This window comes from Eptesicus fuscus, chromosome 7, assembly GCF_027574615.1.
Source record: "Eptesicus fuscus isolate TK198812 chromosome 7, DD_ASM_mEF_20220401, whole genome shotgun sequence".
NCBI classification, from domain to species: Eukaryota; Metazoa; Chordata; class Mammalia; order Chiroptera; family Vespertilionidae; genus Eptesicus; species Eptesicus fuscus.
Window position 1 is genome coordinate 16,557,895 of NC_072479.1, and position 20,699 is coordinate 16,578,593.

At 40.3% G+C, this 20,699-nt stretch overlaps 1 protein-coding gene across 4 annotated transcripts in view; it reads left to right on the forward strand.

The window, feature by feature from the left end:
• KDM5A (lysine demethylase 5A) overlaps positions 1–20,699 on the forward strand; it is a 103,702-nt gene that overhangs the window by 49,603 nt on the left and 33,400 nt on the right. For 3 of the 4 annotated variants that reach the window (XM_054718771.1, XM_054718772.1, XM_054718774.1), the window contains 7 exons: positions 3,418–3,599; positions 3,965–4,089; positions 4,539–4,689; positions 6,016–6,130; positions 9,019–9,374; positions 12,895–13,033; positions 15,892–16,071. In XM_054718771.1, the coding sequence (XP_054574746.1) occupies positions 3,418–3,599; positions 3,965–4,089; positions 4,539–4,689; positions 6,016–6,130; positions 9,019–9,374; positions 12,895–13,033; positions 15,892–16,071 (1,248 nt within the window). The remainder of the gene's footprint in view (positions 1–3,417; positions 3,600–3,964; positions 4,090–4,538; positions 4,690–6,015; positions 6,131–9,018; positions 9,375–12,894; positions 13,034–15,891; positions 16,072–20,699) is intronic. The other variant, XM_054718773.1, reaches the window with a different exon arrangement.

Below are 20,699 nucleotides of genomic sequence, written 5' to 3' on the forward strand. Positions count from 1 at the left end.
CCACCACCCTCCCTCTGCCTTAGCCCAGGGTGAGTGGCTGCGATAGAAATTTTGTGTGTTGGCCCTTTAAGAGGGTGCCTGTATCTCTAGCTGACTCCTTTATCTCACTGGTAGATAGAGTCCCTGCCAATTTTCACAGCCCGATGTTATGTGTGGGTTTCTGTGGGCTTCCTCCCAGCCCTGGTGCTTTGGGCTGGGGAGCCCAGCATGGGATTGAGACCCATGCTTCTCAGGGGGACACTTTTGTAACTGAGATATCCCTCTGGAGTCTCCACTGCCAGTTTTAAGAGCGGGGCCAGCCCTTTTCATGTCTCTGCCATTCCTACCAGTCTCCATATGGCTGCTTCGGTGAGTCCTTTGTTATAAGATTTCTGTTCATCTATTGTTCAGTTGGGTATTCAGGTTGATTATTCTATAAGTTAGTTGTAATTCCAGATTGGTCCTGGGAGGGGGTGAGCTTCCACCTACCCACTGTCATCTTGGATCTTTCTGTTTCTTCTTGTATGAGTTTTGACAGCTTATGTCTTTCAAGGAATTGGTCTCCTTCATCTAGGTTATAAAATTTAAAGGCATAGGGTTTATAATATTCCTTTATTATCCTTTTGTCCATGATCTGTAGTGATGTCTCCTTTTTCATTTTTATTCTTAGTAATTTGTGTTCTTTTTTTTCTTAGTTGGCCTGGCTAGAAGCTTATCAATTTTACTGAATTTTTTCGAGAACCAGCTTTTAGTCTCATTGAATGCATAAAAAATGGAACAATAAATTGACATTTCTGTATTCCCCTTCCTCTCTCTTAAGCAATCAACCAATCAATTTTTTTTAGTGCACTATTGCTTTATATATATATAAAGACCTGGATTGTGCCTGCCAGTGAATAAATGATCAGTGGAATATGCAAATAGACCGAACGGCAGAACAACCGAACAACCAATCAAAGCGTAATATGCTAATGATATACTAAGGCTGCTCAGCCGCTTGCTATGACATGCACTGACCACCAGGGGGCAGATGCTCCAACCAGTAGGTTTGCTTGCTGCTGGCGTCCGGCCAATTGGGACTGAGCGAGATAGGCCGGACACACCCTGGAGCCCTCCCAGGGTTCCATCCCAGCCCGATCATGCACCAGTGGGGTCCCTCAGTCTTGCCTGTGTCCTTTCGCAATCTGGGACCCCTCGGGGGATGTCAGCTGGTTTCAGATGGATCCTGTAGGCCACACCCCTTGGGAGGGTGCCAGACCCAGGTCTTGTGGCTGGTGAGCGCTGCTGCAGCAGTGCGAGCCTCTCCGAATCAGGACTGATTAGGCGTGAGCCTGTGGCAGGTACAGTGGGGCTGGGATGAGCGGGAGCAGCAGGTAGGAGCTGTAGGCGGCATTGTACTGCGTGTTTCAGCCCAACTGCAGGCCACCCAGAGGGACCCCACCCGTGCATGAATTCATGCACCGGGCCTCTATAGTCTATAATAAAAGTGTAATATGCAAATCGACCAAACGGCCAAACAGCGGAATGACAGTCCGGATGACCTTCTGGACGACCTTCTGGACGAAGCTGGGGCTTGGCTGGGGCTGCGAGGGTAGCTGAGGCAACCAGGGCTGTGAAGGCCTACTCTTGCACAAATTTTCTGCATCAGGCCTCTAGTTAGTTTTATAAGTGCCTTGCACAAGTAAGTAGAAATTGTAAAGCAGGAGTGGGGACGTCCAGCCCACAGACCACGTAAGGCACGAGAAATCATTTGGTCTGGCCCTGCCAATACTTCAGGGTGAGTTAATTAAATGTTTGACCAAATATAGCAGGCTGATTTTTAGTTGATAATTTTGCATTGCCCTCGAATGGAGTTATAAATATCCAAATGGCCCTTCACAGAAAATAGATTCTTCATCCCTGCCATAAAGGGAGCCATTATATATATTAAATGGAAGTCTTTGTAAAATGCCACTTCAAGTGTTTTTATTTTCTTAAACTGCATACTGATTAACTTTCTTTTCTTTATTATTATTGCTATTTATATTAGAGAAGGAGAGAGAGAGAGAAACATCTCCAGTTGATTGGTTGCCTCCTGTACACTACTTGACTGGGAATCGAACCCACTATCTTCTGGTGCATGGGACACACTGTAGCCAACTGAGTCACACCGGCCAAGGCAGTTAACCCTTTGCACTCGCTTTTTTCTCGATTCCTTTATTCTACTCGGGATTTAATTTTTTATTTTTTTTATTTTTATTTTTATATTTTTTTATATTTTTAATTGATTTTTTACAGAGAGGAAAGGAGAGGGACAGAGAGCTAGAAACATCGATGAGAGAGAAACATCGACCAGTTGCCTCCTGCACACCCCCTACTGGGGATGTGCCCGCAACCAATGTACATGCCCTTGACCGGAATCGAACCCGGGACCTTTCAGTCCGCAGACCGACGCTCTATCCACTGAGCCAAACCGGTTTTGGCAGGGATTTAATTTTTTAAATATCCCAGATTTTACAAAGCGTGGCAGTAGAATAAAAAACTGGAGTTTCTTTTCATACAAACTATTTATTTGGATTTTTTTATATTTCAAATTATTGATACATTCAAAGAGTAATTTTAATCTCGATGCTAACCGTGTCGAGTCACACTCGACATCCGAGTGCAAAATTAACTTTCTTTTTGCTACCTTTCTGAAGTAGATTATATTTTGATTTGCATAGTTTAATTTTATATTCTTTATCCTTGCATATGTTTGTACATGTCAGCATTATTTTCAGATCGTACATTATATATCTGGTTCAAAGGTGTGTTGTCCATGGGAACAGTAATTTTTTTTTCTTATTTTAAAGAGAACATAAACATATGGCTTTATGAGTTACACAGTAAACTTGGTTATCACAATTCTGGTCAAGAAATAGAACGTTGTCAGCCACTCAAAAGTATCTCCCAATTACAGCTTCCCTGACTGTTTTGACCTTTGTAGTAATAACTTCCTTGCATTTTAAAAATAGTTGTATCAGTCAGTCAAATGTGCATTCTTAGATACCAAGATTAAGTCTTGCTCACTTTAAAAAAATTACTAATGATTATTTTTAGAAAGTATTTTGATGAAGTGTCATTGTACCTCCCACATTTATATCTTAAGTCAGAGATTTACTCATAGAAAAAAATTTAGGCACTGTCTGGTTGGCTCAGTTGGTTAGAGCATTGTCCCAAGAATATACCAAGGTTATGGGTTTGATCCCCGGTCAGGGCACATGAGAATCAAGCAATGAATGAATACATAAAAATGTGTAATTGCAAATTGATGTTTCTCTCTCTCTCTCACCACCTCTCTTTCCTTTCCCCTCTCTCTCAAATCAAAAGATAAAAATTAAATTAAAAAATGAAAAAGTAAGTTCTTGGATGCTTGAAAGACTAGGAAGACTTGATCTAATGACATTAATTGTATTTCAGGGTGTCCTGATGTCAGAAGAAGAAGTGTTTGAGCTTGTTCCTGATGATGAGCGACAGTGTTCAGCATGCAGAACCACATGTTTTCTCTCTGCTCTCACGTGCTCCTGTAATCCTGAGCGGCTTGTGTGTCTGTACCATCCAACTGATCTGTGCCCCTGCCCCATGCAGAAGAAATGTCTTAGGTATCCAGAAGTTTCTTGTTAAACTTCCATTACCCTCTTTTAAAACCAAGGATTAATGTTGCTCTTTGTAATTCCTTCCCCTGTGTCTGGGCTGGTAATTTCTTACCTATCTACCTTCCTGCTTTGAGAACAGTTCTTTAAAGTTGGCCCTAAACTTGGGCAACTAAAATTAGTTTCTTTATCAGTTGATTGCACATGTTTTTTATCTGTGGTTTCTTTGATTTTCTCTTTATGTATACCAAGACCCCATTCCTCTGGCCATTGTACTTTACTTAAGCTGATTGTACTTAAAATTGAATTTACTTTCAAGTTGTTGGTTTTTGAAGTTTTTATTTCCATGTTGTTTTGTTTTGTTTTGTTTTTAGATATCGCTACCCATTAGAGGACCTCCCTTCTCTGCTATATGGTGTGAAAGTCAGGGCACAGTCCTATGACACTTGGGTCAGTCGAGTTACTGAAGCATTATCTGCCAACTTCAACCACAAGAAAGGTTACACTGAAATTGTCATTTTGAAAGAGGCCTTTTTTAATGTGTTTTTCCTTCATTAAGCAGAAATTCTAGGCTTTGTATGATATTTGAGTCTAATGGGTTGGTTGGTTATAGTCTTAATTTTCTATTTGAGAATCTTTAAGTGAAAAATTTGTTGTAAAATGGGATAGATAACTAACTTGCGGTAGATATACTAAGTATGTTTTGAGGAGCCATTGTTACCAGTAGGCTAACATTAAAGGCTTATTGAGAAAGAAAACTTGGCTTACCTGAGAGACATTGTAAGAATTAGGAATACGCTTTTATTGCATTAGTGAGGTTTTCTCACAGCTGCAGTAGATTTTTGCTAATAGGTTGATGATTCACTTAAGAGAGGTTACTTAAGATTTATAAATGATTTTTTATGTCTACATGGTCATAGTATATGGCTTTTTTATTTATTTTTACAGATTTGATTGAATTACGAGTAATGCTGGAAGATGCTGAGGATAGGAAATACCCAGAGAATGATCTCTTTAGAAAACTCAGGGATGCTGTAAAAGAGGCTGAGACCTGTGCTTCCGTGGCTCAACTGCTTCTGAGCAAAAAGCAGAAACACAGGTAAGACTAAGAAGAGTTGAATTCTTTAATGGTTTCCTTATTTTTTTTCAGAGTAAAAGTCAAAATTTCAGCTTGCTTTTGAGGTCCTTCATCAGCTTTGACCTCTTCTGTCCATGTCCCTCTCTCCTGTAGTCATGCGCTAATCTTATCTCCTACTACTTCCTTTCTTGCTTGCTTCATTTTGCAACCCTCTTCTATTTAGTACTGTTCATACACACCAGAAGTGTTCCTACTTAGTGCCTTCACACCTCTCTTCACTCTGCTTTGAGTTCTCTTCCCCTGATATCCAGATGTCTGGTCTCCGTACTTCTTTCAAGTCTTCTTCAGATGTCACATTCTCGTAGAGGCCTTCACTGACACCCCTTTATAAAATTGCAGCCTTCTGCTTTATTTTTCTCCTAGCCCTGTCACCTCCTGATACACTAATTTACTTATTTATTGTTTTATCACCTTTCTTTCCCAACCCACTAGAATGTATGTTTTTTCATTGCTATATTTTTTTTATTGCTATACTTATTGTGCTTAAAACAATGCCTGACACATAGTAGCTGTGCAATAAATATTTGTAAGTAAATATATAATACAATAGGCTGAAGGCAGATGGCAGCAAAGGGTAACCTTGTGGGATTCAGTGGAAGCTTGTTATTAAGGAGCACAAAAGAATTTGCCCTTGATTTAATGTAATTCATATGTGTTACATTTTCTGTAGTGTTTCATACTTATTCTAACACATTCCTTGTGTCTGAATGGCTTTCTCTATAGCAATTTACATTGGGTTTTAAATTATTGTGCACCTTTTATCTACTATTTTATCAGAAAACCTTTCTTAGAGACATTGATCAGCAAATCTTCACCTGTCATTGGGTCACTGACCCCCTTAGAAAATCTGGTGAAAGCTTAGGAGCCCCTCTTCCCCCCCCCCTTTTTTTAAAGAAAAATATACACACAAACAGAATTGTGAATGAGCTTCAGAGGGTTGTTTCCTAAGCCAGGTAAATTGCCCTTGTTCCTCATCTTAAGCTTCTTGAGATAGATCATTCCATTTTATCAGTGAACTTAATATTTTACTGTGAAGAATTTATTGAATGTTTAAAATATTTAGTAGTTGTAAGATTGGAGGAACTAGAACTTGGAGAGTTGAATCTTTGAGCCATTAACTATAGAGCTAAAAAACCTAATTTGGAAGTGATCATCACCATTGCAAGTAGAATCATCAAACATAGTATTTTGGGATTGCTTGGGTGAGAATTATAAAGAGATTAGAGGCCCTTTTGATATCAGAATAACTGAATTTTTCTTACTTATGTCTATATTATTTTACATCAGGCAGAGCACTGATTGTGGGAGGACTCGGACCAAACTGACAGTGGAAGAATTGAAGGCCTTTGTCCAACAACTTTTTAGCCTTCCATGTGTCATCAGCCAAGCTCGACAAGTAAAGGTGAAGTATTACATTCTTTAATTGGGTAAATTCCTTTGTAGTATAGGCTACAATTTTGGGTAAACAGAGTAGTGTGTCTAGACTAGTTTTTTGTTCTCTTTCTTTTCTTACGTAAGTGCTGCTATTTAAGTTTTTTTAGTGGGTAGTAAGGATCTCTTGATTTCATTCTTAGCCTGTAATTCCCACTTTTAAATTCTGGAATTAACGCTAGTTTAGAATTTTATTTCTGTATTAAATTTAGGTCAGAAGCCCCATTTAACTTAGATGTAATTGAAATGTAAGAAATTAGTTAAAATAACCTGAATATATCAGTGAATTATTAGTTCATGAGTTTTAAAAAATGCAGAGCTCTGACATTATCAGGGCTCTGATGGTTTAATGACAATGTGAAGTCAAATGTATTAAGTAGTATATTTCAAATATATCACTTTGCACAGTTAGTAATCTTTTGATAGTTTGTGGTGTTTCTTTGTGATTTGGCTGTGGGTGGGATAGCTAAAATGTTTTTTTTATCAAGGTTAACAACTTTGAAATCTCATATCAATAGTGTTTTTGTCTTATTCCAGTTTATATAAGCAATTTGATAATTAAACATACTTTCTTTCCTGAGAGATTTTCTTTTGATTTAAAACAAAATGTTTTGTTTTTTTTTAATATATTTTATTGATATTTTACAGAGAAGAGGAGAGAGGGATAGTGAGTTAGAAACATCGGTGAGAGAGAAACATCAATCAGCTGCCTCCTGGGGATGTGCCCGCAACCAAGGTATGTGCCCCTGACCGGAATCGAACCTGGGACCCTTCAGTCCGCAGGCCGACGCTCTATCCACTGAGCCAAACCGGTTTTGGCACAAAATGTTTTTATTGATTATTTTTTTTAGAGAGATAGAAAGGGGGAGGGAGAGAGAGATAGAAACATCAGTGAGAGAGAAAAATCACTTTGATTGGCTGCTTCCTGCGCATCCCACTGCTGGGCATCAAGCCTGCAACCTGGGCATGTGCCCTGACCAGGAATCGAAACGGTGACCTTTTGGTGCTTGGCCCAAAGCTCATTCACTGAGCCACACTGGGTGGGCCCTGAGAGATTTTCTTCTTTAAACATCTGTGACACTGTATTCTTTGGTTTTCTTAGCTCATTCATAATTCCTTTTCTTTAGTTTTCTTTGCTGATTGTCTTCTCCTTGGTTTGATTTCTGGTTGTGGAGTATATAAGGAGTCTCAGTTCTTTATTAAATTTTCACCTGAAGTTATTTTTTCCATTGATATTTAGAGAGAATGGAAGGAGAGAGTGGATCTGATGTGTCTCATGTTAGAGACACATCGCTTGGTTGCCTCCTGCATGTGCCCTGACTGGGGCCAGGGATCAAGCCAGCAACCCGGATGTGTGCCTCGATTGGGAATCGAACTCTGACCTCCTGGTTCATGGGTTGACACTCAACCACTGAGTCATACTGGCTGGGCAGCTTAGCCCTACTTTTATTCTTGGTCTTGATCCCTTCTTATTTGTCCAGTCACATTGACATTAAATATCACCTATATTCAGTTGAGTTCCAAATATCCATCTCTGCCATTCTTCTTTTCTACAGACTTGACTATCCAGTTGCATATTCTCTGCTTCCCTTTGGAAGACTAAAAGGCATCTAAAAGTGTTTTAATGAATCAAAATTTTTGATTCCTTTATTTCCCTCCTACCCCACAGCCAATCTCTAAACAAGTGCTACTATTATCTCCAAAATGAATCCCAAAGTAAATCATTTGTCATCAATTCCATTGCTTAAACTGCTCTAAACCACTAGAATCTGTCCATTAAATTATGACAACAGCCTCTTACCTGATCTCCTTTCTGTTCTTGTCCTGACAGTTTATTTTTCATTTAGTAGCCAGAGTGACCATGTAAGATATAAATCAAATCATATCAGCCCTAGATGGTTTAGCTCAGTGGATAGAGTGCCTGCCTGCAGACTGAAGGGTCCCAGGTTTGATTCTGGTCAAGGGCACATGCTCGGGTTGCGGGCTCGATTAGCAGTAGGGGTTGTGCAGGAGACAGCCGATCAATGATTCTCATCATTGATGTTTCTTTCTCTCTCTCTCCCTATCCCTTTCTCTCTGAAATTAATAAAACTATATTAAAAATTATATTAAAAATCAAATCATATCACTTCCCCATGGTTAAAATCCTCTAGTGATTCTCCAAAGTCATTGAAATCCAAACTCATAATCTACAAGGCACTATGTAATCTGACCTCTGCTTATTCAACTACATTTATTCTTCATCTACTTTGCTCCCTATCATCCACTTTTGAGCACCAGGCTCATTTCTGTTTAAAAGCTATTGCAGTTATTACTTGCCCTGCCTGAACTCCTCTTCCCCAGCTCTTCATAAGGTTCCCATATCTACGTTTTCATTTCTGTTTTGGTTCATCTGTCGTTCAGACGACCCTTGCAAAGTAATATGCTGCCCTTCTGTTCATTGTCTATTGTGTTGCCCTATTTTGTTTTGATAGCATTTTAAAAACTTGACATTTTATTTATGTATTCAGTGACTGGTCACTTACATTGAAATGTATGTTTTTGGAAGACAAGGACTTTTTGTGTTTTGTTTAATGCTGTATTTGTGTAGTACCTGCATGTAAGTCAGAAGTCATTACATACGTTTTAATGAATCGTATGTTAAAAGTATGACTATGTAAGTAATTATAGAGAAGCATATTTATGCCCTTAACTATCATATCTATTTGGTACTATCATGGTGAGATTATTAGGTGGTCTAGAATTGATAATTTTGCCTATCAAAACTGTGTATTTTATTGCCCATCAGATATGTTTATTACATACAGATTTTTTATCTTTTAAAATTATTTTTAATTTTTATTCTTTTGGCCTTTTCAGAATCTGCTGGATGATGTGGAAGAGTTTCATGAACGTGCTCAAGAGGCCATGATGGATGAAACCCCAGATTCTTCTAAACTCCAGATGTTGATAGACATGGGCTCTAGTCTCTATGTGGAGCTACCTGAATTAGCCCGACTAAAGCAAGAGCTACAGCAGGCTCGGTGGTTGGATGAAGTAAGACTGACTCTATCAGATCCACAACAAGTCACTTTGGATGTCATGAAGAAATTGATAGACTCTGGGGTGGGGTTGGCTCCCCACCATGCTGTGGAGAAAGCAATGGCTGAACTACAGGAGCTCCTTACAGTCTCTGAGCGATGGGAAGAAAAGGCTAAGGTCTGCCTCCAGGCAAGGTGAACACATATTGGTGACTGTTGCCTCTATAATAACTAAGCCAGATAGTAGAATGGGAGGAGGAGCATAAGGGTCTGTTTATTTCAATAAATATTTTGTGTCTTCCCTGACCAATCACTAAGTTATCAAATGAGTCTACATATAGACAGTTTGTAATATTGTGTGCATACTATATGCAGAGTACTTTGTTAGGTAATTTAAGTGATACAAAATAGTATTTTGTTTAGAGCCTTCCATTACTGATTTTATAGTTAGGAGCTAAGAACTATAAAGGTCATTGCAGTATGTTATTAAATGAGGGGTACAGAAAAGTGCTATAGGAATTCAAAAGAGGAGAGATCATTGTTAGCTTGGATGGTCAAAAGAGAATTTTGAGAGAAATGTAAGAATTTAGAGCCTTGAAAAATGAGTAGGATTGAAGTGGAAGAGGAGGCAAGAGAAATGTCATAAGCTAAGTTTAAGGTGTGAGACAAACGTTAAATGGGCTTGTTTGGAGTGGAGGATTTATGTAGGAAAATAGTGGGAGATAAGAATCAGACATAAGAACGTTAAGCAGTTGCATTAGTGTTGGCACCCCATTGGATTTGTGAGATTTAAGTAAAGCATATTTGACTATATATCAACTAATTTGACTGTAATGTTCTTTGTGAAAGTCTTTTTTTCAGCAGCTAAGATTTATATTTATATTTATATAATTTCTACTGTGAATATGAGAAAACTGGGATGCTTAAAAGAGAGATCACATACTTATTAAATAACACAGCTCAAATTTAAAGCCTTTTCCACTTCATTCTGAAGTCTCCATGTACTTACTGCTATGCCTGCCACTTATTTTGAATGGATTTGTTAGGAAAGCCTTTGATTTAATTAACATAGTTCTGCTCTGCCAAAAAAGGCTCCATATATATTGGATATTTTGCTCTCCAGATGCTATGGAGAATACAAACTATATTTATTTATAGCTTTTCTTATCTAAAATATTCCTGTGCCTTCAGGTTCATGACACTTCAGGAAGTGAAAGCATATTAAATGGAAAAAGCTAAATGACTTTGGAGTGCAAAATTAGATTTTGGTATATCTGATGCAATTGATCATAGTCAAGTGAATGAAATTTGTTTATAGTAATCTTTAAAAACTTTATTTTTTCTCATTTTTCTACATTTAATTAGTCACCAAGTTTTGGTGATATTTGCCTCTAAAATGTCTTTTATATTTTCCTATTTAAGGTTCCTGCTCTAAACAGAACCACCATTCTAGTGGGGAGAGACAGTTGAATAGTGTAGGAATGAATGAATTTCAGATATATAGTGTCACAAAGAAAATAAAATTGGTAAAGAAGTAGGGGGTGATGGGGTTGGGGGAATGGTGGGAACTAGAACTTCCCTTTTTAAACTCCTGTCAAAGTTACCTTTCTGAAACACATTCTTACTATTCTTCATTTCTTAGTACTGGTTAACTACTGACCATTTTTTTCTTTTTTAATTTATTGATTTTTGAGAGGGGGGAAAGGAGAGAGAAACATCGATTTGTTGTTCCACTTATTTATGCATTCATTATTTGATTCTTGTATGTGCCCTGCTTGAGGATCGAACTCCTAACCTTGGCGTATTGGGATGATGCTCTAATCAACTGAGCTATCCAGCCAGGGCCTGATCATTTTTTTAATAATCTTTCTTCTCTCTCTGCCTCTTAAGTAATGACTTGCCTCAGTATTCTGGCCTAGACTGCTTCTTTTCTCACTTTGTACACCTTTCTGGAAATTTCTGCTCACTTCTTCATTCCATTTACCATCTTTATACTGATTAATTCCAAATTCTTATCTATAGATTTTTTTCATAGATACCATTTGTCTATAATTCCATTGTATGTTCCTCAAATTCCCATATCCAGAAATAATTCCTTCCCATAAGTTCTTCCTTTGTTCTCTGAATTATGCCATCTTTCACTCATTTGAACAAGTCAGTACTTTGGAAATTAAGTTTGATCCCTGTGTTCTATTTTCTTATCCAACTCAGTTAACTACCAAGTCATGCTGATTCTAATTCCTCAGTTTCTCACTTTCATTCTTTTTCGTTGGGCTGTTATAGCTGATCTGGATTGTAGCTACAGGTCCTGTCTATGAGCTCACCCCTCTCTAATCCATTCTCTACACTGCAACTAGTATTTTCCTAAAATACAGATGACTATTTGACGCCTTTGCTTTATTAAAGCCTTGTTTCCCATTCCCCTTGGGATGAAGTTCAGATTCCTTAACCTGATTTATAAGGCCAGCTATAATCTAGCCCTTTGCTTTAATATCTTGCCTCATACCTTGCCATTCTTCCACTTGTATTCTAACATAGTGATTGCCCCTGCCTCCCACCATTGCTTCCTCAAACATGCCATGTTCTTTCTCATCTGTGGACCTTTGCACCTTTTATTCTCCTATGGAACAGCCTTCCTCTCTGCTCATCCCCTGTGGTGTACCTTCACCTTCCCCACCCTCCCTCTGCCCCAGCTTTTCTGACTCACTCCTATTCAAAAAGGATAAGAAAACTTAGAGGCCACTTCTGGGAATCCTTCCTTCACCTACCAAGTCAATTAGGCCCTCCCATATATCTTGATAGCGTCTTTATTTTCCTCTATCATTGCACTTATAGTGCATCTAACTCAGTAATTCCCTCCTCCACAAAATTAAAATTTTCATAAGGCAAGGACGCTGTCACCCTTGTGCATTAATAATCTCCTGGACCTAGCACAGTGCCTAGTGAAATTCATGGCTCTTAAGACTCTTAATCTGTTTACATCTTTCTTTCCTGCCATATCCCTTGGTTTTATTCTTGCTCCCCCAGTCTTCACACCATCTCTGATCTTAAACTAAACTACCAACTCATTTTTTAACTGTTTCTCTTTGTCTTTGTTCATTATATTTCTGTGTTTTTTTTTCCCCCTTTAACCTTTTACTTGACAATGTCACAATTCCTTAAGGCTTAACTCAAAGCCCTTCTCAACTCCCGTAGGCAGAATTAATCACTCCCTCCCCTATAGTAATTTGTTCTTAGCTCCCAGTACATGCTTATCTTATATTCCGATTAGTTGAGGATAAAGGTTTGTTTTGTTCATCTTTATGTAACTAGGTATTATGAATGTAGTTGAATTTAATGTACATGGTCAACATTAATGGAGTTCTAGACTATTGTTTCCACATTGCTATTTAATATGCATCTCTGACAATTTCAGATATTGTGGAGAACTCAAGTAGAGGCAGTTTAGTGTAGTGAGGAACATGGGATTTGAGACATCAGTATTTCAGTTGTACCATTTACTACATGACTTTGGGGGAAATAAATGATCTTTAAGTTAAAGTTATCTGTAAAATGGAAATAAAGATAATAGCTGTTTTGCCTCCCTTATAGGATTGTGGTAAGAATTAAATGAAATCATGTATATGAAAATTCTCTATACATTCTAAAATGTTATGTAAATGTTGATAGCTGTTTGATTTCTCATGCATCTGCCCTAATTTTTATGTTTTCTTAGACCACGGCACAGTGTGGCAAGTTTAGAAAGCATTGTGAACGAAGCTAAGAACATTCCAGCCTTTCTACCCAATGTGCTGTCCCTGAAAGAAGCCTTACAGAAGGCTCGAGAATGGACAACTAAAGTGGAAGCTATTCAGGTAAGGAGCTTTTTAATTCTCTTGCCATTCAGATAATGCTCTTTCACAAGTGAATCCTTAAAGGCTTTAATTTTTTAGAATAGAAAAATCATAAAATAATATTGACAGTACTTAAAATTCACTTGTTTTTGCATCTGATTTTATAATTCTAAATAAATATTACCTGTTTAAACATTATTTATCTGTATTGACTCCCTGCTATAAAAGATGACAGAATGAAGTAAGTGCTAGAGATAAAAATTTGCTTGAATACATAATATTTCTTCTGAATTATACAAACCATTAGGGCATGCACAGTACTCAGGATATAAGTGCTCTTTATTATAGAGCTACACTCAAAGAAAAAGGAAACCAACTCTCTTCTACTGAACTGCTGCACCAAGAAAGAACATATTCTATGTGTCAAGTTCTAATGACTTCTTTTTTATTTTCAGTTGACTTTTTTTCTGGGATCTGCTTAGCTGCCTTTCTTTCTATGCTGTTTTTAAAATTATCTCTTCATCAGGAAAGCTCCTCCATTTCACCTTTAACCTATTTCAGGCAATTGACTGTCCAATAATCCTTACTTGGCTGTTTATTTATGAACTGGAGGGGAGGTCCTTCAGCCTGGCCTGCCCCCTCTCACAGTCCAGGAGCCCTCAGGGGTGGGAGGTGACCCAGTGATCAGGGGAAGGCGATGCCCCCATCATACCTCTGCTGCTACCACTGCCGGCAGCACAAGCCTTGGCTGGCCTTGGTTACCTGTGCCTTGGGCTGGCCCTGGGTAGCTGGGCAGCTACCATCCGAGGCTTGCCTGCGCCTTGGGCCAGCCCTGGGCGGCTGGGGGGCAGTGAGGGGACTGGGCGCCGCCATCTTGTGGCTGTGGGCTCTGCCATCTTTGAGGGTGTGGCAGTCAGTTAGCATATTCCCTCCTTATTGGCTGTGGGCGCCGCCATCTTTGTGAGGGCGAAATTGTCAGTTAGCATATTCCCTCTTTATTAGATAGGATGAAGGACTTAGGAAGTACAGGTAGCTATCTTGGGTTCCCTCTAATTTTGAAGGACTTTTTCTCCACCAAGCCCTTTCCTTCAGTGGGAGGATTGACTTGTAGACTTTGAATAAGTGGACAGCTCTGTTCACAGGCAAACTCTTCTTTAGGATACATAGCTTGGGAGCAGGCTCTATCTAGGCTTAGCCAGAAGGTATTCTGTAGTCAAGTGGCTATAGTTGGCTACAGAGAGATTAGCAGTAATTAAGGTATTTCTTGACCTTATCTGTATCTAGGTTTTATTTTTTAATTAGCTGTCTGTTCTTATTCTAACACCATTCCAATTTAATTATACCATTTTAATACCTCAGGACGAGAACCTTATTACTCTTTTCCAAAGTTTATTTTTCCATGTTTCAATATAACTTTCAAAATGAATTTGTAGGCAGATTAGTCAGTTAATACATGGGAAATAACCTTTAAAAAAAAATATATACATATATATATTATTGATTTTAGAGAGGAAGGGAGAGAGAGAGATAGAAACTTCAATGAGAGAGAAGCATTGATTGGCTGCCTTCTGCACGCCGCCCCCCCTCCACTGAGGATTGAGCCCGCAACCTGGGCATGTGCCCTTGACCGGAATCTATCCCAGGACTCTTCAGTCTGCAGGCCGACGCTCTATCCACTGAGCCAAACCAGCTAGGGTGGGAAATAACCTTTTAATGGAAATATCAATATTTAGCACATAATACTATGTCTTTCCTTTATAGCCTCTGAATAGCAATGGATGTTATGGGATATATACAGTTTCTTATCGGAATGCTAACATGTTTATCTGCTAGCAGATTCATCCAATCTAATAGGCTGCCAACCCACTTCAGGTGTTCTTACTAAGACCCTAGAATGGATTACTTGTTAACTCATATGTTGTAATGATTTAATTACTTAGTGAACTTAAAGTTGTATATGAGTTTTAAAAACAATGACTTCATTACATGGAAATGTTGAAACATTGTGGCTTAGAAGGAAAATATCCATTCTAATATGTGTTTGTATAACATAAAATAGAGGTGGTTATCAGAACTAAAGCAACATTTTGTAGTTGTTGGAAAAATTGTGAAAGACTTTGAAACAGGTGAAAGAGATTACTGGATGTCTTTTCAATGGAATATTGGATGTTGTCTAGTGGACCCTCCACAATTATCTAATTTTAGGACTGTATACCTTAAATTATCTTTGACGAAGCTATTTAACAACTCTATCAGTTAATTTAAAATGATAGTGATACAAATGAATTATGTTCATAAAGAAGCAATTACATTTGTCCTTGTATTTGAAACAATTGATTTCCACACTGTAGAAAAGGTAATTCCATTATCCTGTATGACAGCGGTTGCCAACTGGTGGTCCACGAGGCCCGAAAGGTTGGTGACCACTGGTTTAAGGAAACCTTTGGAGCAGTGGTCGCCAACTGGTGGTCCACGAGGTCTGAAAGGTTGGCGACTGCTGCTGTGTGATAAACATCTGTTTCCATCCATTAGCGAATTCCTTTTCTCATTTCTAATTGCACATATATGTCTGTTCTTACATTGTCCTTTGAACTGGTTTTTATATCTTACTGGTCCCCTCATTAATTAATAAAATTAAAATCTTTGACAACATGAATTTACTTAAAATTAAATTTATTGAGGTGATATTAGTTAATATATCATTTCAAGTGTACAATTCTATACATCATCTGCATATTGTATTTGCACAAACTTTTTAAAAACATTAGTATCTATTCAAGAGATACAAAAAGGTTTAAAGAATAATATTTAATTTAAAAATTCACTCTAAACTCCATAAGTAAATGCAAATTGTGTGAGGATGTACTTTTGTTTCTCAGAGTGGCAGCAACTATGCTTACTTGGAGCAGCTGGAGAGCTTATCTGCTAAAGGGCGTCCTATCCCTGTGCGTCTTGATGCATTGCCCCAGGTAGAATCACAAGTAGCAGCGGCTCGGGCGTGGAGAGAACGGACTGGGCGGACCTTCCTTAAGAAGAATTCTAGCCATACATTGTTACAGGTAAAGAGTAGTTTAATTTACAGATACATACTTCAATCTCCTCATCAGAAGTAGGGAGTAGTATTGTTGTTTTCATTTTATCTGATCATGATTATACAAGTGATTCCTATTAGGTATTATTAAATGTTGACTAGACATTTGGAGCCTATGGCAAACTTATTTCTGGTTCTTCTTGTGCTGTGTCAATTAGCCTGGATCTTATCTCTGTTGTTAATGGACTCTGTCCCTGAAAGATCTTTCTTAGAAGCACAAATTTAAATACTCATTACCCTTTTCATCTTGAGCATTTAAACATACTAGTTGGTCAATATGGCAGGCAGCGCAGGTAAACATGGTACTTGCTTCCTCCCACAACCACATTAAATCACAACTAAACTATAGAACAACCATCATTCAGCACCATCTGAAATTCAGCTTAGTGGAAGTCCTACAACTAGGGAATTAAAGAAGAAGCCCCATTGAAACTTTTGGTGGGGCAGAGACACAGAATGGGCTGGTCCCACACCCATATGTGTCGGATAAAAATCAGGAGGGATATCTTAGCTGCAGAGGTCCCCACTGAGGAACAAGAGGTCCTGTGCCATGCCAGCACAGCCAATGGTTTGGCGAGCCTGAGGGAGGGCGGCGAAGGATTGAAGAAAAAACAGACAAAGAGAATAAGCTGGGTCTAGGTGGATCTCCTGTGCCTGGCTAAGGCCACAGAGAAAGATCCAGACAGCAAGCTGAGCCTTTATTTTATAGCCAGAGATAAACAAGGTAGTGGTCACCATAGTTACAATGTTCTTGTGAGTTTCACTTGTTTTGGCAGCACTTGCTGCATCTCCCACAGCCCATTAGCTACCCAGATAAGATCTAGGGGGCATCTTAAGGTCAGGCTTAATTATGCTAAGAGGGCTGTGCCCTCTAAGCTGGGACTTGTTTGTGGCTTTGCCAACAGGTCATTCCAAGGCTTAACCCTATAGCCGCTCCCTACAAGGTCCCATCCCCACACCAGGTCCCTCAGCCCAAGTTCCAATGCTGGAAGAGAAGTCGCCATAACTTCTGGCCATAGAAAACCAGCACGGATTGAGGCTGAGGGAGACTGCTAGAGTCGCAGGCAGTTCCTATTAAAGGGCCCTGCACAAGGACTAACTCAGACTCACTTTTTCTGATCTCCAGCATGGGGCAGCAGCTTACAGGTTGGAACAGGGAGGAATTGAATTGTTCAGCATCAGGATGAGAGCTAAGGGGGCGGGAGCTTTCTCCCAGACAGAAGTGCTGGCAGAGGCCACTGTTCCTTTCATCAGCCCCCCACTCCCAGGGAGCTGGCAGGTCAGCACCATATCTGAGACTCCATCAGCCTGACTCACACAGTTTGCTCCAACCTGGTGATTCTCTGAGGCCTCACCCACCCATCTTTGGGCCCACCCAAGCTGTTTCTTTAAAAAAAAAAAAAAAAAAGTTTATTGATGGATTGATTTAGAGAGAGAGAGAGAGACATTAATTTGTTGTTCTACTTATTTATACATTCATTGGTTGATTCTTATATGTGCCCTGACTAGGAATCTAACCCGAAACCTTGGCATATTGGGATGACGCTGTAACCAACTGAGCTACCTGGTCAGGGCCTGAGCTGTTTCCAGTTGCTTTTCCATATGAATGGCCATCTTAGCTCATGCTTCAGATTTTCATGCTTCAGAATTTTCCAAAACAAGCAGCATCTGTCCTCAGTAAGCTGTGCACCTCTCACTAAGTTGGCCCCAGACCTAGTGGCAGCTGGCCTTGGGTCACAGCTTGGCCTCGCCAGGGCACTTCCAAACTCAGCACAAGTAGCAACCATCTGCAGATTGCTTTGTAGCTCATACCTGGTGGCCTTTGTAGCTCATGTCCCAGGCAGAGCACAAGCGGCAGCTGATCTTGGCTTGCACCTCCCTGAAGGTCCCAGAGCCAGTGCACCCAGTGGGCAGCTTTAGAACACTTTGAAGCACCACCATCCAACCACCTCAATTGAGCAATAAACTCAAGGGGTGGATTCAGCAGGCACCAGAGCCCTGCTGAAGTAAGTCCTCCTCTGTGTAGTTGGCCTCTGTATAGTTGATCCTCCATGGTGGTTGGAGGTTAGTTGTTATAGCCAGTCCTTTAAGCTGATACACCTGGGGATAAATCCCTCCCATTGATATGCCAACAGCAATAAAGACTCAATACTATAGGAGGTTTACACAGCCTACACGGGGAATGCACCTCAAATGCCTAGCTTGGGTGTTCGGGGTGGCTGTGCCACTGAACTCTAGAGCAGCAGTCGCCAACCGGTGGTCCTCGGACCACTGGTGGTCCGTGAGGTCTGAAAGGTTGACGACCACTGCTCTAGAGGAGACCTACTACATTAGGCTACTCTACTAAGCTTGGGAGATGTAGCAGCTCTACCTAATACATTAGAAACAAAGGCCAACTCTCCCCCCTTCCCCGCACAAGGACTAAATGCTGCCCATGCTAGAGCTCAGAGAAAGTTTGTCTCATTTTGGAGGCTGTCAAAATGAGACAAAAAAACATATCTCAAATGAAAGAACAGAACAAAATGCCAGAAAAAGAACTAAACAAAATGAAGATAAGCAATCTGCTAGATTCAGAGTTCAAAATATCTATACTAATAAAAGGGTAATATGCTAATTAAACCGGGAGAGCTTCAGGACGTCCTTCTGGACAAAGCCATGGTGGCGGGGCTGAGGCAGAGGTGGTTAGGGGCGATCAGGCCGGCAGGGAAGGACAGTTGGAGGCGATCAGGTTGGCAGAGGAGGGCAGTGGGGGCAAGCAGGCCAGCAGTTGGGGGCGAGCAGGCCATTGGTGAGGGGCAGTTGGAGGCCATCAGGCCAGCAGGGGGTGCAGTTGGGGGTGATCAGGCCGACGGGGGGACAGTTGGGGGTGAGCAGGCCGATGGGGAGGGCAGTTGGGGTTGACCAGGCTGGCAGGGGAAGGCAGTTAGGGGCGACCAGGCCTGCAGGGGAGGGCAGTTTGGAGCGACCAGGCTTGCAGGGGAGGGCAGGTGGGGGGGACCAGGCCTGCAGGGGAGGGCAGTTAGGGGTGAACAGGCCTGCAGGAGAGGGCAGTTGGGAGGGACAAGGCCTGCAGAGGAGGGCAGTTGGTGGGAACCAGACCTGCAGGGGAGGGCAGTTGGGGGCAATCGCGCCTGCAGGGGAGCAGTTAGGTGTCAATCAGGCTGGCAGGGGAGTGGTTAGGGGGTGATCAGGCTGGCAGGCAGAAGCAGTTAGGGGCAATCAGGCAGGCAGGCAGGTGAGCAGTTGAGAGCCAGCAGTCCTGGATTGTGAGAGGCGTGTCTGACTGCCCGAAGAGATTAACCAAAGACCTTGTATGCATATATGCATAACCCATGGATACAGACAATAGGGTGGTGAAGGCCTAGGGAGGGGGGGAGGGGCGGAATAGACAGGGTCAATGGGGGGAAAGGGAGACATATATAATACTTTCAATAAAGATTTAATTAAAAAAAGAATGTGATAATCTATTTGTGATTTATTTCCTCAAAATGTCTAACTACTAAAAGTACTTTGTACTTTTTCTTTTTGCTGTTCCGATTGGGCCTAAACAGGCAGTTGGACATCCCTTGAGGCGTCCCAGATTGGAGAGGGTGCAGGCTGGGTTGAGGGACACCCTCCTCCCCCATGCACGAATTTCGTGCACCGGGGCCTCTAGTTGGTTATAAGGATGCTCAGTGAATTTAGTGAGAACCTCAACAGCATAAAAATGGACCAGTCAGAAATGAAGGATACACTAACTGAAATGAAGAATAATTTACAAGCAATCAACTGTAGAGTAGATGAAGCTGAGAATCAAAAATTAGAATATAAGGAAGCCAAAGAGACCCAATCAGAACAGCAAAAAGAAAAAGTACAAAGAATGAGGATAGTGTAAGGAGCCTCTGGGACAACTTCAAGTGTACCACCATATCCATGGGAAATGAGAAGAGAGAGAGCAAGAAATTGAAACCTATTTTAGAAGATAATGACAGAAAACTTGCCTAACTTGGGTGAAGGAAATAGATACAAGTCCAGGAAGTGTAGAGTCCCAAATAAGATGAACCCAAAGAGGCCCACACTAAGATACATCATAATTAAAACGCAAAAGCTTAAAGACAAAGAGAGAATCTTAAAAGCAGCAAGAGAAAAGTAGTTAGTTACCTACAATAGAGCTGATTTCTCAACAGAAACTTTGCAGCCCAGAAGGGATTGGCAAGAAGTATTCAAAGTGATGAAAAGCAAGGACCTACAACCAAGATTACTGTACCTACTAACAAAGCTAATCAAAGGACAGGTAAAGAACTTTTCAGACAAGAAAGCTCATCACCACCAAACCAGTTTTATATGAAATGTTAAGGGTCAAGAAGAAGAAGGAGGAGGAGGAGGAAAAAAATAAAATGGCAATAAATACATTTCTATAAACATTAGAATATAACAAAACAAAATAAGTGAATAAGTAGAATACAAATAGACTCATAGAGATACAGAGAATGTTCTGACAGTTCCCAGCTGGGAAGGGGGTTGGGAGAATGGGTTACAAAGGTGAAGGCATTAAGAAGTACAAGTGGTCATATAGACCAGTGGAACATAACAGGGAACCCAGAAACCTACCCAAGC